This window comes from Zophobas morio, unplaced genomic scaffold, assembly GCF_036711695.1.
Source record: "Zophobas morio isolate AGI-343-1 ecotype UQ-CSIRO unplaced genomic scaffold, CSIRO_AGI_Zmor_V1 ptg000374l, whole genome shotgun sequence".
In the NCBI taxonomy this organism is placed as follows: domain Eukaryota; kingdom Metazoa; phylum Arthropoda; class Insecta; order Coleoptera; family Tenebrionidae; genus Zophobas; species Zophobas morio.
In genome coordinates this window covers 50,225-62,459 of record NW_026972478.1, presented here as the reverse complement: position 1 = coordinate 62,459, position 12,235 = coordinate 50,225, and the positions used below count along the sequence as shown (strand labels likewise).

General features: G+C 31.9%; 1 protein-coding gene across 1 annotated transcript; it reads left to right on the top strand.

Moving 5' to 3' along the window:
* The first annotated feature begins 1,450 nt into the window (after window positions 1-1,450).
* Window positions 1,451-11,900, top strand: LOC135120308 (uncharacterized). The gene is made up of 8 exons (XM_064044610.1): window positions 1,451-1,767; window positions 7,107-7,206; window positions 7,257-7,330; window positions 7,385-7,577; window positions 8,642-8,959; window positions 9,021-10,509; window positions 10,565-11,304; window positions 11,541-11,900. Exons 1-8 carry the CDS (start codon window positions 1,690-1,692, stop codon window positions 11,834-11,836), a joined length of 3,288 nt encoding a protein of 1,095 aa, XP_063900680.1. The 5' UTR covers window positions 1,451-1,689; the 3' UTR covers window positions 11,837-11,900.
* Window positions 11,901-12,235: the final 335 nt, after the last annotated feature.

Sequence of the window (12,235 nt, the reverse complement as noted above, 5' to 3'; positions counted from 1 at the left end):
ACCTTTTCCTGAACTTATTCTTCAAGAACGAACTGTGATTTGTCGTGCCTGCTCTAAACCGGTAAGTATTTTTAAATCTGTGGACGTAGCACGCAGTTTTTCTATTTGCAAATACAATTACTTTAGAATCACCGGAAAAACTTTTTGTTAGAATATTTCGAAAAATATCTAAAAATAAATTGTTACCAAAATAGTAATTAAATAGTGGATTACTATTATTTTTTAATTTGATCTGTTTCTATTCATTTTTTAGTATAAGAATATTATCGTTAAAAACGTGATTTATGTGTTAGTGACATGTAATTAAACACTTTGCCATTGCAAAGTGTTTAATTACATGTCACATTTGATTTATGTATTTTTTGTAATAAAACGTAAGCTCGGGACACCTGTTTTTGAATTTTATAAATAAATTTAGTTCGCTTATTAACCTTTTTTTAATTTTTGGAGCATATGCAACTGCATATCTCTGCATATATTAAGAAAGTTACTGCATATTTGCATAAATTTGGTGCATATCATATAATCATATTTCTCAAAATTTTGCTGCATATTTTCCGCTCTCTATACATCAAGTTCTATACTTGTATTATGAATAACATGCAGATGGTTAAAACGCTAAGCCAACTTTGTCTTGTCCACACCAACAATGAGATGACGTGCAAAATTCTGGATATCTAGGGTGAAAACTCAACGCGGGTTAATACATCAAAAGTGCAAGAGTATCTTATTTTATATTATTGTCGTCATTGATGGCAGGGATCATTAGCCAAATTTTAATTAGTATTTTAGCATCTACCTGATATTCATAACACATACAGAAAATTTTACAACAATCGGGCCACTATTTTCAAAAATTAGGGGCAATTCTGAATCAAACCTGTTAAATTTAAAGGGTATTAAATTGCTAATTTTCATAGTAAAGAGTTAAATTCATAAATCTGATTGGCTATTTATTTTTTAACATTCTTTAAATTTTAACATGTTCGATGCAGAATTGGCTCTATAATCTGTTTAATATAAACTGACAGGAACAAACAAACAGACAAACGGTAACAGGAGTCCACTTTTTCGTACTCTAGTGGTCATGAAACGTTGAGAAAACATGAAAGTGGCAAGTCGGCCAATGGACTCGATTACTATTGACGTTGTATTGTCACTGTACGGCGAAAACGCGTTCTCCAACTGCAAAGAATCTTAATTAGTGTAGTATTTTGAGAATTGAGAATGCATTGCTATTACTCATCCACATACAATTTACTCATTTCATTTAAATTTTTTAATTTCATCTCGCTTATCATATCATAGCATACTCTGTACATATTTTTTCTACTCAAAAAAAAGCGTTTCGTAGACATTTTACTCGTGACTCGTGATAAATTTAATTTACCTGTTCTCAGTTATTAAAAATTAAACAAAAGGGTACATAATTTTTGAGACGCAGGGTAGGTTTATGAATATTAAAACTAAATTAGAATAATAATATTTTAAGCACATTCGTAGATTTTCTTCTACGCCACTGCTTAGATTGAGTTTGATTTACGAAGATGTAACTATTGCTTTTTTTGTCTGCAAAACATGCCAACTTCCTCTGGAGTTGCACCGGTTCAAACTAGACTTCGTTTCGCAAGTCAGGGTAGATTGTGGCGGGAGAAGGCGCTCGCGTCACTGTAGTCTGCAATTGCAAGGATGCACTCATTATTAGACGTGTTCAGGTGTAGTGTCGTCAAGTTATTGCATATAATTATGAAAACGCCAATGAGTACGGTAAGTAGAAAATGAGGCGATTGTACCGCATAGTTTTAATATAATATGATTTTTTTCGTCAGACAGACAAGACCTACCAAACCTATTTTATTCATTGTTCTATTAAAAAATGTGGTACAATAATCAGGTATTTGATTGTTTCAATTTTTGTTATCAGCCGCAAACGACCAAAATTAATTGATAACAGAACAACTAAAAAAAACTGTTAATCTGTACTAATGGATGTTAATACTTTAAATGTTTTAACTGATATACAGGCTGAGTCGCAAAATACGCGGTCGTCGATATTTCCTTAACAATTAGAGACTGAAGAAAAAGTTAAAGACCAAAGTTATAACTAAGGTTCTTTGAGTATAATAAAATAAAATTATCTTCAACTATACAGAGTGTTCTACATACGACAAGTAACATACAACTTACCTTTTAGTCGTAGGTTATATGGCCATGGTTTATTTTTACAATTTTAATGTGGTGTTACCATGTTATTTCTGTTTTATTACAATTTTTAGCAATGCAAAGTGGTTCATAAAAGAAATCGTATTCGGATTATTTCTAAAATCTGTTACAATATTTTATGGAGAGGTACGTGCTTTGTCGTGATGTCATTTAAATTAAATTTTACTACACAGAGTGCTATCAAAATAAATTTAAAATATTACAATTTTAAAATATCGATATTTCATATATTTATTACTGCATCTTACTCTACTTTATGTTCTTTTTCTTTCTATATGTTGGTGTGTCTCTGAAAAGAATAAAAAATTGCAGAAAATATTTACCCCAGTTATAGAAAATATTCAACAAAAAAGAAAAAAAATAAAAACTAAGTAAAAAAAAATGTTAATATGTATCTTGTTAATATGCTTGGAAAACTTTTTATTTTGTAATTGTTGGAAGGTAACCTTGAACAAAAAATAAAAACGCGAAGGTATCCTTGAACAAAAAATAAAAACGTGGAAGAGGAAAAACGTTTATTACATATAAATTAATAAATTTCTAATTAAAATATATTTACTTATCTCCTCAAAAAAATTGATGACGTTAGTTCAAAATTTTGCCGAATAAATTCTAACTAAAATGTGCAGAATGTGATGAGTTTTCACTTGTGATTTATTATTCAATCCATATTTTTTTAATTTCTTATACAGGATGGCCCAAAAAATGTATAAATGCGTGGATTTATTTTATTGATTTAATCGGGAACGGCAAAACCGAATGTTTTGGAATCTTGGAGACATTTTGAAGTTATTGTAAGCATGGTAACTTTTTAATCAAAATGTATATGTTTATCAACCCCAAAAAATTGTTGACGTTATCGCAAAATTTTGCCATATAGATCCTATCTAAAATGTACAAATATGATCAGTCTACACTTAATCATTGCATTCATATTTTTTAGTTTTAGATGTGCATAAAACAAGTGGCTCAAAAAAATTAATGAGTGTGTCAGTTTATTTTATTGATTAAATCAGGAACGGTTCACTCCATATTCCCAGTAATTTTTGGGAATAGTTTAGTATTGCACTGCACCAATCCAAGTTGATATACGTGTCCTTGCAAAAATCTTGATAACGCCATCACAAAATTGTTTAAGAAGAAAAATCTCAACTCGAAAATACTGGATATGTTTCCTTGTACTTTACGCTAGGTGCCACGGAAGTTCTGTCAAAACAACTTTCAACCACTTTTTTTAATAAACACTCGGTATATTAAAACTCAAATTAATGTATTCCACAACAAAGTACGAACCTCTGTTTTATTTTTCCACAATTTATGTAACTTTGGTCAGTAAATTTTAATCTTATAATTTATGAGATATCGAGGATCGTACGCGCAGTAACTTACCCTGTATAAACATACCATTTAAGTAATGATGAATATTATATGTATGAGTTCGAAAAAAAAAAGGTCGGTACAGTTAAGATCTCGAATTGTCAACCGTGAAGTGTTGAACTAATTTTAAAAATTAATGGTAGTAATGTCAGATTATCAACAACGACAATTTTTTAAATTGACAAACCGGTTTTCAGAATGATTGAGATACAAGCTGTCTGTACAGGAAATTTCAATAAACCAATTTAAATTTTTACTAGTACAAAGGTTTAATGTTGATATTTCTAAATGTAGTTTTTGCTTCCCAAGCATAATCTTAGGAAGTATTGTAATCGGGGCCGTCGGGCGTTTCTGTGAGAGAGACCCCTAGAGTACAAAATCATAGGTCTCCTGTTTTTGTCTGTCACTCTGCTTGTCCGCCATCTGTGTCGAATTTGGTACAGATAATAATCTTCGAAACTATCGGACCGATTGTTGACAAATTTATATATGTATTATGAGTATCACAAAGATCGTAAAACGCTAACCGAACTTTGTGTAATCATTAGAGAGCGGATTTTATGAAATTTCCATATCCGTAATTTTTTGCATATAAGTCTTGATATTTAATATGTGAGCAAATCATGCTAATTAAAAATGAATACAGCTATCAACAAAAATTGCATATTTGCATATATTTGCCTTCTGCTGCATATTTCACGTAACGGGTGCATATTTTGCAAAATGATTGTCATTCTATCGGCATTTATCTAGAAAGACGAAATTTCATGAATCATATTGCAAATATTGTCCTGAGCTTCAAATAACTGAGAAAGGTTTGGGTTTTATGGTAGTTTGGAGGAACCACTGGGTGTTAAGCCATGCTTCCAGGTCAAATCGGGTCCTAATTACTTTTGGAAATACCGTTTATTCCCAATATTTTTGTTCGTTACTTAAGTGTATTAATGGTATGTTTTATGGTGGTCGAAGGGACGTTATCCTATTATTTTTCATCGGGCGTTTGCATTTAAGCATTTAAAGCGATAGAGGTGTGTCAACATATAGATAAGTAACTCAAATTAATTTATGGATTAAACCTTTTCCTGAACTTGTTCTTCAAGAAGGAACTATGTTTTGTCGCGCCTGCTCTAATCCGGTAAGCATTCTTACATCTGTGGACGCAGTACGCAGTTTTTCTATTTACAAATACATACTTTAGAATCACCGGAAAAACGTTTTAGAATATTTCTAAAAATATATAAAAATAAATTGTTACCAAAATAGTAATTAAATAGTCGATTACTACCATTTTTTAATTCGTTCTGTTTACCTGTATTTATTTTTTAGTATAAGAATATTATCTTAAAAAATGTGAGTGTTTTTGCAATTTGTAAATAAATTTAGTTCGGTTATTACGTTTTTTTTAATTTTTGGAGCATATGCAACTGCATATCTCTGCATATATTAAGAAAGTTACTGCATATTTGCATACATTTGATGCATATCATATGATCATATTTCCCAAAATTTTGCTGCATATTTTCCGCTCTCTGATGATTAGTCTAATCATCCTTACCGGTAATGTGATGACGTCACTTCAAAATTGTACCTACTAAATAGATTTTAAATAGAATAAAATAACATACGCCTACAAGTGTAGTTTGTGAATCCACGAGATATCTAGATTTTTGGAAAAAGAGCAAAATTTTATAACAATGTTTTACAATTTAATTTTGAATCTGCAAAACCGAATGCTTCGAAATCTTGTAGACGTTTTAAAAGTTATCTCGAGCATGGTAAATTATTAAACAAAATATATTTATTTATCTCCTCCAAAATTTGATGACGTTACCTCAAATTTTTGCCGAGTAAATGCTATCTAAAATGTGAAGAATATGGTGGGTCTGTACTTGTGACTTAACATTACATTCATATTTTTTGGAATTGCTTATACAGATGACTCAAACAAATTATTGTTTATTTATTGGTTAAATCAGGGAAGGCTCATTCCATTTTTCCAAAAATTTGGGAATACAATGCTGTTATTATTAGTGTTAGACTGCACTTATCCAAACTCATATATAAACCGGACAACATAGAGAAGTGGCATAGTTTAAATGAAATGACGGTTGAGGCACTGGGGACTCCTCAATTTATGTTGGTAGCAGTGTTTGTAACTAGGAGTAAAATTAACTAGAATAAATGTCATATTATTTTTAACGACACGTTTTATTTTACAAATTGACACTAGATTTATCAGAATATTACAAGCTGCTTACTGTTTCCTTCACTTTCATTCAGATCACACGAATTACAATTATAGTGAAACAAGGTTTATACTGGTATCGAGTATTTAAATTTGCCGCTTGCTTTTGGGGGTTGGGGACTTCAATGTAAATAAGGGTGGTTTTGCAGCCTCTATGTCGCATCTATATTCATCTATGTATAAACCTTCGCAAAAATGTTGATGGCGTCATCACAAAATTATGTGAGGGAAAAACTTATTTGAAACATACGCGTAGCACGCTTCTCTATATTTAGTTTAACATTACATAAATTTATTTTATGAATATGTCATTCCAAAAAATTGATGCAGTGGTAAATCACAATCAAAGGCGTATCATATTTTGCACATTTTCGATAGGATTTATTTATTTCGATTAAAACTTTACCATGTTTCCAGTAACTTTAAAACGTCTGGAACATTTTAAAACATTCGGTTTTGCAGATTCAAAATTAAATTGCAAAATGTTACAAACGTTAATTTTTTTCCCCCCAAAAATCCATATATCTAGGGTAAAAACTCAACACGGACTCATAAACCACACGTGTGGGACTACGTTATTTTATACAATTTAAAACCCATTTAGTATGTACAATTTTGAGGTGATGTGATCACATTGTTGATGGATATGATTAGACAAAGTTTGGGTAGCATTTTATCACCTACATGATATTTATATAGTTTCAGAGATTATCTGCCTAACAAAAATTGACACAGACAGACGAAAACAGAAAACCTATATTTTGTACTTTAGGGGTCATGACTCATTGAGAAAATATAAATGTAGCTAGTTTTCCAATGGATTCGATAACAATATTTTTTATGGAAATGGAGATGAATAGAAAAATTTTGTTAATGTTCGTTTCACCAAATGGTTAAACAACGTGATTAACAATTACATCTGTCTGCCGACGTTATTTCCTGTTGTCACTGTTGTCAAAATTGACAAGGGTGACAGTGACATTTATTTTAAATTAAAAATTACTACTGATTACATATTAATATAAGTCTCATATCCAAAGTCCCTTGAGGGCTTAAAAATGACATAGCACCGGTCATTTGGATCAAAATTTCCCAGAATTGCCAATCTAAACAGTATTATATTGATCGCGCTGTATTTTAATAATCATTTTTTGAAATTCTTTAAAACTGAACGTCGATAAATGTCGGATTAATATTCTAAAACTGTTTTTAGTTCTCCACTAATGTGAAGTGTAATAATATGTATGTTTGTATATTTTAGGAATCTGTTTCATGCAGTAAGCTCTATAAGTCGTCCAAAGGAAATATCTACGTAGGAAAACGAAAATTAAGTCCCAAATCTTCACTACTGTTTTCAGGAGGTGAGTTGATGTTACATAGAAAGTACAATAACAATTTGTGTTTTTTTTAGATCCCAAAACATTGTCTAGGATGAAAGATCAATTACAATCGTCGTTTATAAAAATTGCTAATAGTATTCAACTGGTATGAAATACAGTTTACAAAGAACAAATGTAAATAATCTGGCTATCGTTTTAGAACAAAATAAAACTTTCGAAGACTAGTAAGTATGAGATTTCTGACACCGATGAGGAGCCGTATGAAGACTCTGGTGATAGTTATCAACCAACCACTTCCTGTTCAAGTAGGGGATCCAGTCACATTTCATCACCAACATTTCAAGTTGATGATATTCGCAGTAATGTTAGACGTCAGCTTTTTCCTACATCAGGTAAAATAGTATATATATATATATATATGTATTATCCAGGTGTCCCAGATAAAATTCTGTGATCTTATATCTTCAAAACAGATAAAGATATTGAAATTTTGTATACACCATTGTTTTTGGCTTGAAGGAGGAAACTTAATTTAGCACAATGTAAAAATGACGCATATGTTGCTAGCCAACGTTTTTTTTATTACAGGATGAAACATTAAACTCGGGGTTTTCAATATCTCATTTACTATTACAAATAGAACAAAGTTAACGACCAAAGTTGTACAGTTATGTTATTTTTAACTATACTAAGGGTTCTGTTTTTAAAGCGTAACTCACACGTTAGTTTTTTTTTTAATAAAACATCCTATATATTTTTACATATTTTGATTCTTAGGCTATACACTCACAAATATACACAGTGTTTAAAAAAATTAAACTTTATAATTTTAACATGTCAATATTTCAGTTCATCAGACGAACAGCCTGTATTTTATGATCGTATCTTATTCAATTTTTGTCCTCATTTTTTTAATATGTTAATGTCTATATCAAAAAAGTAAAAAACGCAGTAACTATCATCTTCAATTATAAAGAAAAAAAATAAGACGCAGGTATGAAAAAAGGGGTAGGTATTTTATTTGAGAAAACTGAAATATCGATATTTGAGAGTTCTAACAATTAAAACATTTTGATAAACGCTATGAATACGAAAATTGAATGCCATTTATACCATAACAAAGCGCGTACCTTTCTTTAGGTGCTACACAAAGTATTGCAACACAGATTTTGAAAAAAACTTTACTCTGATTTTTTTGGGAACCCTTCCATTGCTAAAAAATACATTACAGTTAAAAATAATTTGAGAGTATAGTCCTCAAAGAATCGTACAAATTTGGTCCTGATCTTTCTTCTCAATTGCTAATATTTAATGAAACATCGAGGAACGCGGACTTAGTGACTCACCCTGTATATTTTTAACATATTTTAATAAATCCTTACATTACAATTTTATCTGAGATACTCTGAAATGTAGATAAAGAAGCTTCAAAAAAACTTGCTATATTTGTTAATAGGTTTATCCCTTCTAAGAACACCGTCTTCTGAAGAAAGCGAGTCTACCGACGCTGGCATACTTTCCAGAATGACTAGAATCACACCTTCCCCTACATGCTCGATGATGATACCAAACTGCCCCCTAGAAGAAAATACACCTACCCGTAGTAATATGCCTTCACAGTTAGCAATAGTAACATTTAAGGGCCAAAATGTTGAAGTTATTATTAACCATACGTTACATCGAGGACAATATTCCTGCCACCTTAATTGCGTCAAAGAAACGCTTACTGGTTTTCTTTACGAAAATAAAACTAATAGCAACGATCATGTGTGCAGTGAGTATACATAAAGTCCTATATAGGTAATGATTGCTACAATACATTATATGCTTTACAGGTTATTTTAAATCAGAAGGTGCATACTCTAACGTTGGAACAATAGTCCGAGATAAAGATGAGCGGAAGGCGGAGTTCCATGTCAATAAATGTTTCCTCAGTCCTGATACTTTGTTTGGAATGGAATCTTTTTTTCCTCACATGAAAACTAATCTGACTCCTCTTCTGGTTCAACAACATATAAATCAAGAAGTAGGACCAAAATCTTGTAGAATACCAACTGATAAAAAGAGTAAATACCATTTTTGTATGTACTGTGATCAAATGCGAACATCTATAGGAAGACACTTTGTAAAATGTCATGCTGAAGAAGAAGAAGTTAAGACAATTATTTTGCTTGAAAAACAAAGTAAGGCACGCCACGAGGCTTTGACTGCTTTGAGGAGAAAGTCTGACAGTGTACATAACGCAAGATCTGATCCTCATAACAGAATTTCTATTCGTGCTTCAAAGATGGTGCCAGTCGCTAAATTTGTAAATTGCTGTAATTGTGGTGGACTTTTTGCACCAAATAACTATTCTCGGCACAACAGAATTTGTACTGAACGTCCAGCTAATCGCCAAAGAGTATTGCCACTGGCAAGATTTAATACTGAGAATCAACAAGAAGATTCTGATGAAACAACACTTAACGTAAACAATCTTGTGAAGAGATTACTTGCGTCCATGGAAAATGACGAAGTTGGAGACGTTGTTAGAACTGATTCCACTTTATTACTTTATGCCAAAAACAAGGCTTTGCAGCACATGAGTGAAGAAAGACAAAATGCAAACACTCGTCAACAACTTCGAAGAGGTGCAAAACTTTTGATACAAGCACGCCTTCTAGATAGTGAAATCAGCGAATTTTCTGATTGCCTGGATCCCACTAAATACGATACGATAATTGAGACTGTCTACTTACTGAGCGGTTTAAAGATAAAAACTTATGAGCTTACCACTCCTACGGTTATTCCACATTTCAGAATTTTATTAGAAAATTGTGGTACATTTTTAAAAAGTGAACTTTTGAAAAAAGGATTAACAATGCAGGATCCACAAGTTCAACGAACTGATGCCTTTCTCGCCGTCCATAACAACGACTTTAAAATGAAAGTTTCAAAAACTGCCAGAATAAATACGGTTAGAAATATAATAGAAAAAAATAAACAATTACCGTTGCCATGTGATGTAGCGGCGTTAACAGATTACATTAAGGCTCAAGCGTCTTACAGTTGCAATAAATTAAAACAATCTGGATTTAACTACGCCCACTGGTGCAAATTAGGAAAGTCTGTTATGCTTCATGTTTTAATTTTTAATAGGCGACGTGTTGGAGAAATAAGTAACATACGTTTAGCAGACTACCAAAAAAAATCTAAGTTAGAGAAAAAACAGTGTGCAGGATTAAATAACTTAGAGCAACTGCTTGCAAATCATTTTACCCGGATGCTAATCATGGCTAAAAGAAGCAGACCTCTTCCTGTTCTGTTGGATGATGAACAAATACAGTAAGTTTAACAAAAAATTAAATCACTCTCATCTATTGTGTACTGTATTTTTTAGATATATCGATTTATTTTTGTCACTCAGAAAGCAAGCAGGAGTAAAAGAAGAGAACCCATACTTATTTGGAGCGCCATTAAAATCTCAGCATCTGAGCTGTTCAGTAGCTCTCAATGAATTTTCTATTAATTGTGGTGCCAAACATCCAATTAGATTACGTTCAACTGCATTGAGGAAACAAATCGCAACAGTGGCACAGATTTTAATTCTCAATGATAATGAGGTTCAGCAACTGTCTGATTTTATGGGCCACAACATTGAAGTGCATCGAAGACATTATAGGCAAAATGAAGAAGTAACACAAATTACGAAATTAGCCAAGTTTTTTATGTTACAAAGTGGCAGAGACTTAAACAAATTTAAAGGAAAAACTTTAGATGAATTAGAAGTTATGTTACCAGCAGTGAGTGAAATAAACGATGTAGGTGATGAGGTTGATGAAGAATTGTTTGATGACCTGAATGGCCAACATATTGATACTGATCTAGCTAAGCATCACCATGAAAATGTGCAACCTGAAGCTGAAATACGCCCACATTTAGATGATGATGAGTCTAATGTATCACATGATCCTGAAATTTTATTGGAAACCGGAGAAACTGAAGAAGCTGTATCCGACATGGTTGATATGTTGAAAACATCCATAGAAACACAAGTAACGTCTTTAAATACAGAGAAAGCAACAACAAGTGGAAATCGGCAAACAAAAATACGCCGAAAGAAGAATTGCTCTACTCCAGGTAAGATCAACCTACTTACTTATTATTTCAATATTTTAAATTACATTTGTTATACCCTACATTAGATTCAGCAAATATGTATGTACATGATTTTGGTAGATAATTTTTTTAAGTTTGCACTTTCACCCTGGTAACATTGTTTCTCAACTCTACCAAATTTGTTTGTGTTAAGACTTATACTTCTTGTTTTCGTACCACTGTTAAAGCGAAATTATTTTGTCTTTCTTGTGTTTTAGATAAAAGCCCTCAAAGCAGATTTCCAACCACACAAGAAATTTTAGTAACTCTAAATAATAGTCCAAGGAGGAGGAAACGAACTAGTAAAGCACGTTGGACTGTTCAAGAGAAGGAATTCGTTTATCAACATTTTAGAACGTACCTTCAATATAATGATGGTGTTTTTCCAAAAATGGCATTCTGTCAACAATTTGCCCAAACATATCCTAACCAAATAGGACACCGACCTGGGAATATTTTGTATGCATACATAAGAAATGTAAAATTAACTTTGCAGACACCCCCACTGATATAGTATATTTCTAAAATAATAATGTACAATAATTGGCCTAAAACAATAAAGAGTATAACAAAACTAACTATACTTTGATAACCCAAACCTCCCGCCTTAAAATGATATTGAACAAAATTTGAAATTTGGCCTTGGCTGTGATCGTCTGCAAAAGTGAGACCCTACATTGTGTTTTGAAAAATAGCGGGAGGCGTTCGTTCATACAAATTGACGCACTGCGGAGCGGGAAGAGTGACGGATTTAAAAAACTTATATATGGAAAAAAAAACTATGAGAAATAAACTCAATAAGGACTCAAGGGGCCTTGACATTGGGCCCCAGAAGGACCTAAAGAATTTATTCCTTAGAGAAAAAAAAAACTTTATTTTCATTGAAACCTGAGAACATAACAAAATATCAGCA

Excerpts from the sequence above, each read along its gene's own strand:
- LOC135120308 (XM_064044610.1), top strand. The coding sequence starts at position 1,690 with ATGCACTCATTATTAGACGTGTTCAGGTGTAGTGTCGTCAAGTTATTG. Across the intron at positions 7,331-7,384 it reads TTGCTAATAGTATTCAACTG|AACAAAATAAAACTTTCGAA; the intron begins GTATGAAATACA and ends CTATCGTTTTAG. Across the intron at positions 10,510-10,564 it reads TTGGATGATGAACAAATACA|ATATATCGATTTATTTTTGT; the intron begins GTAAGTTTAACA and ends TGTATTTTTTAG.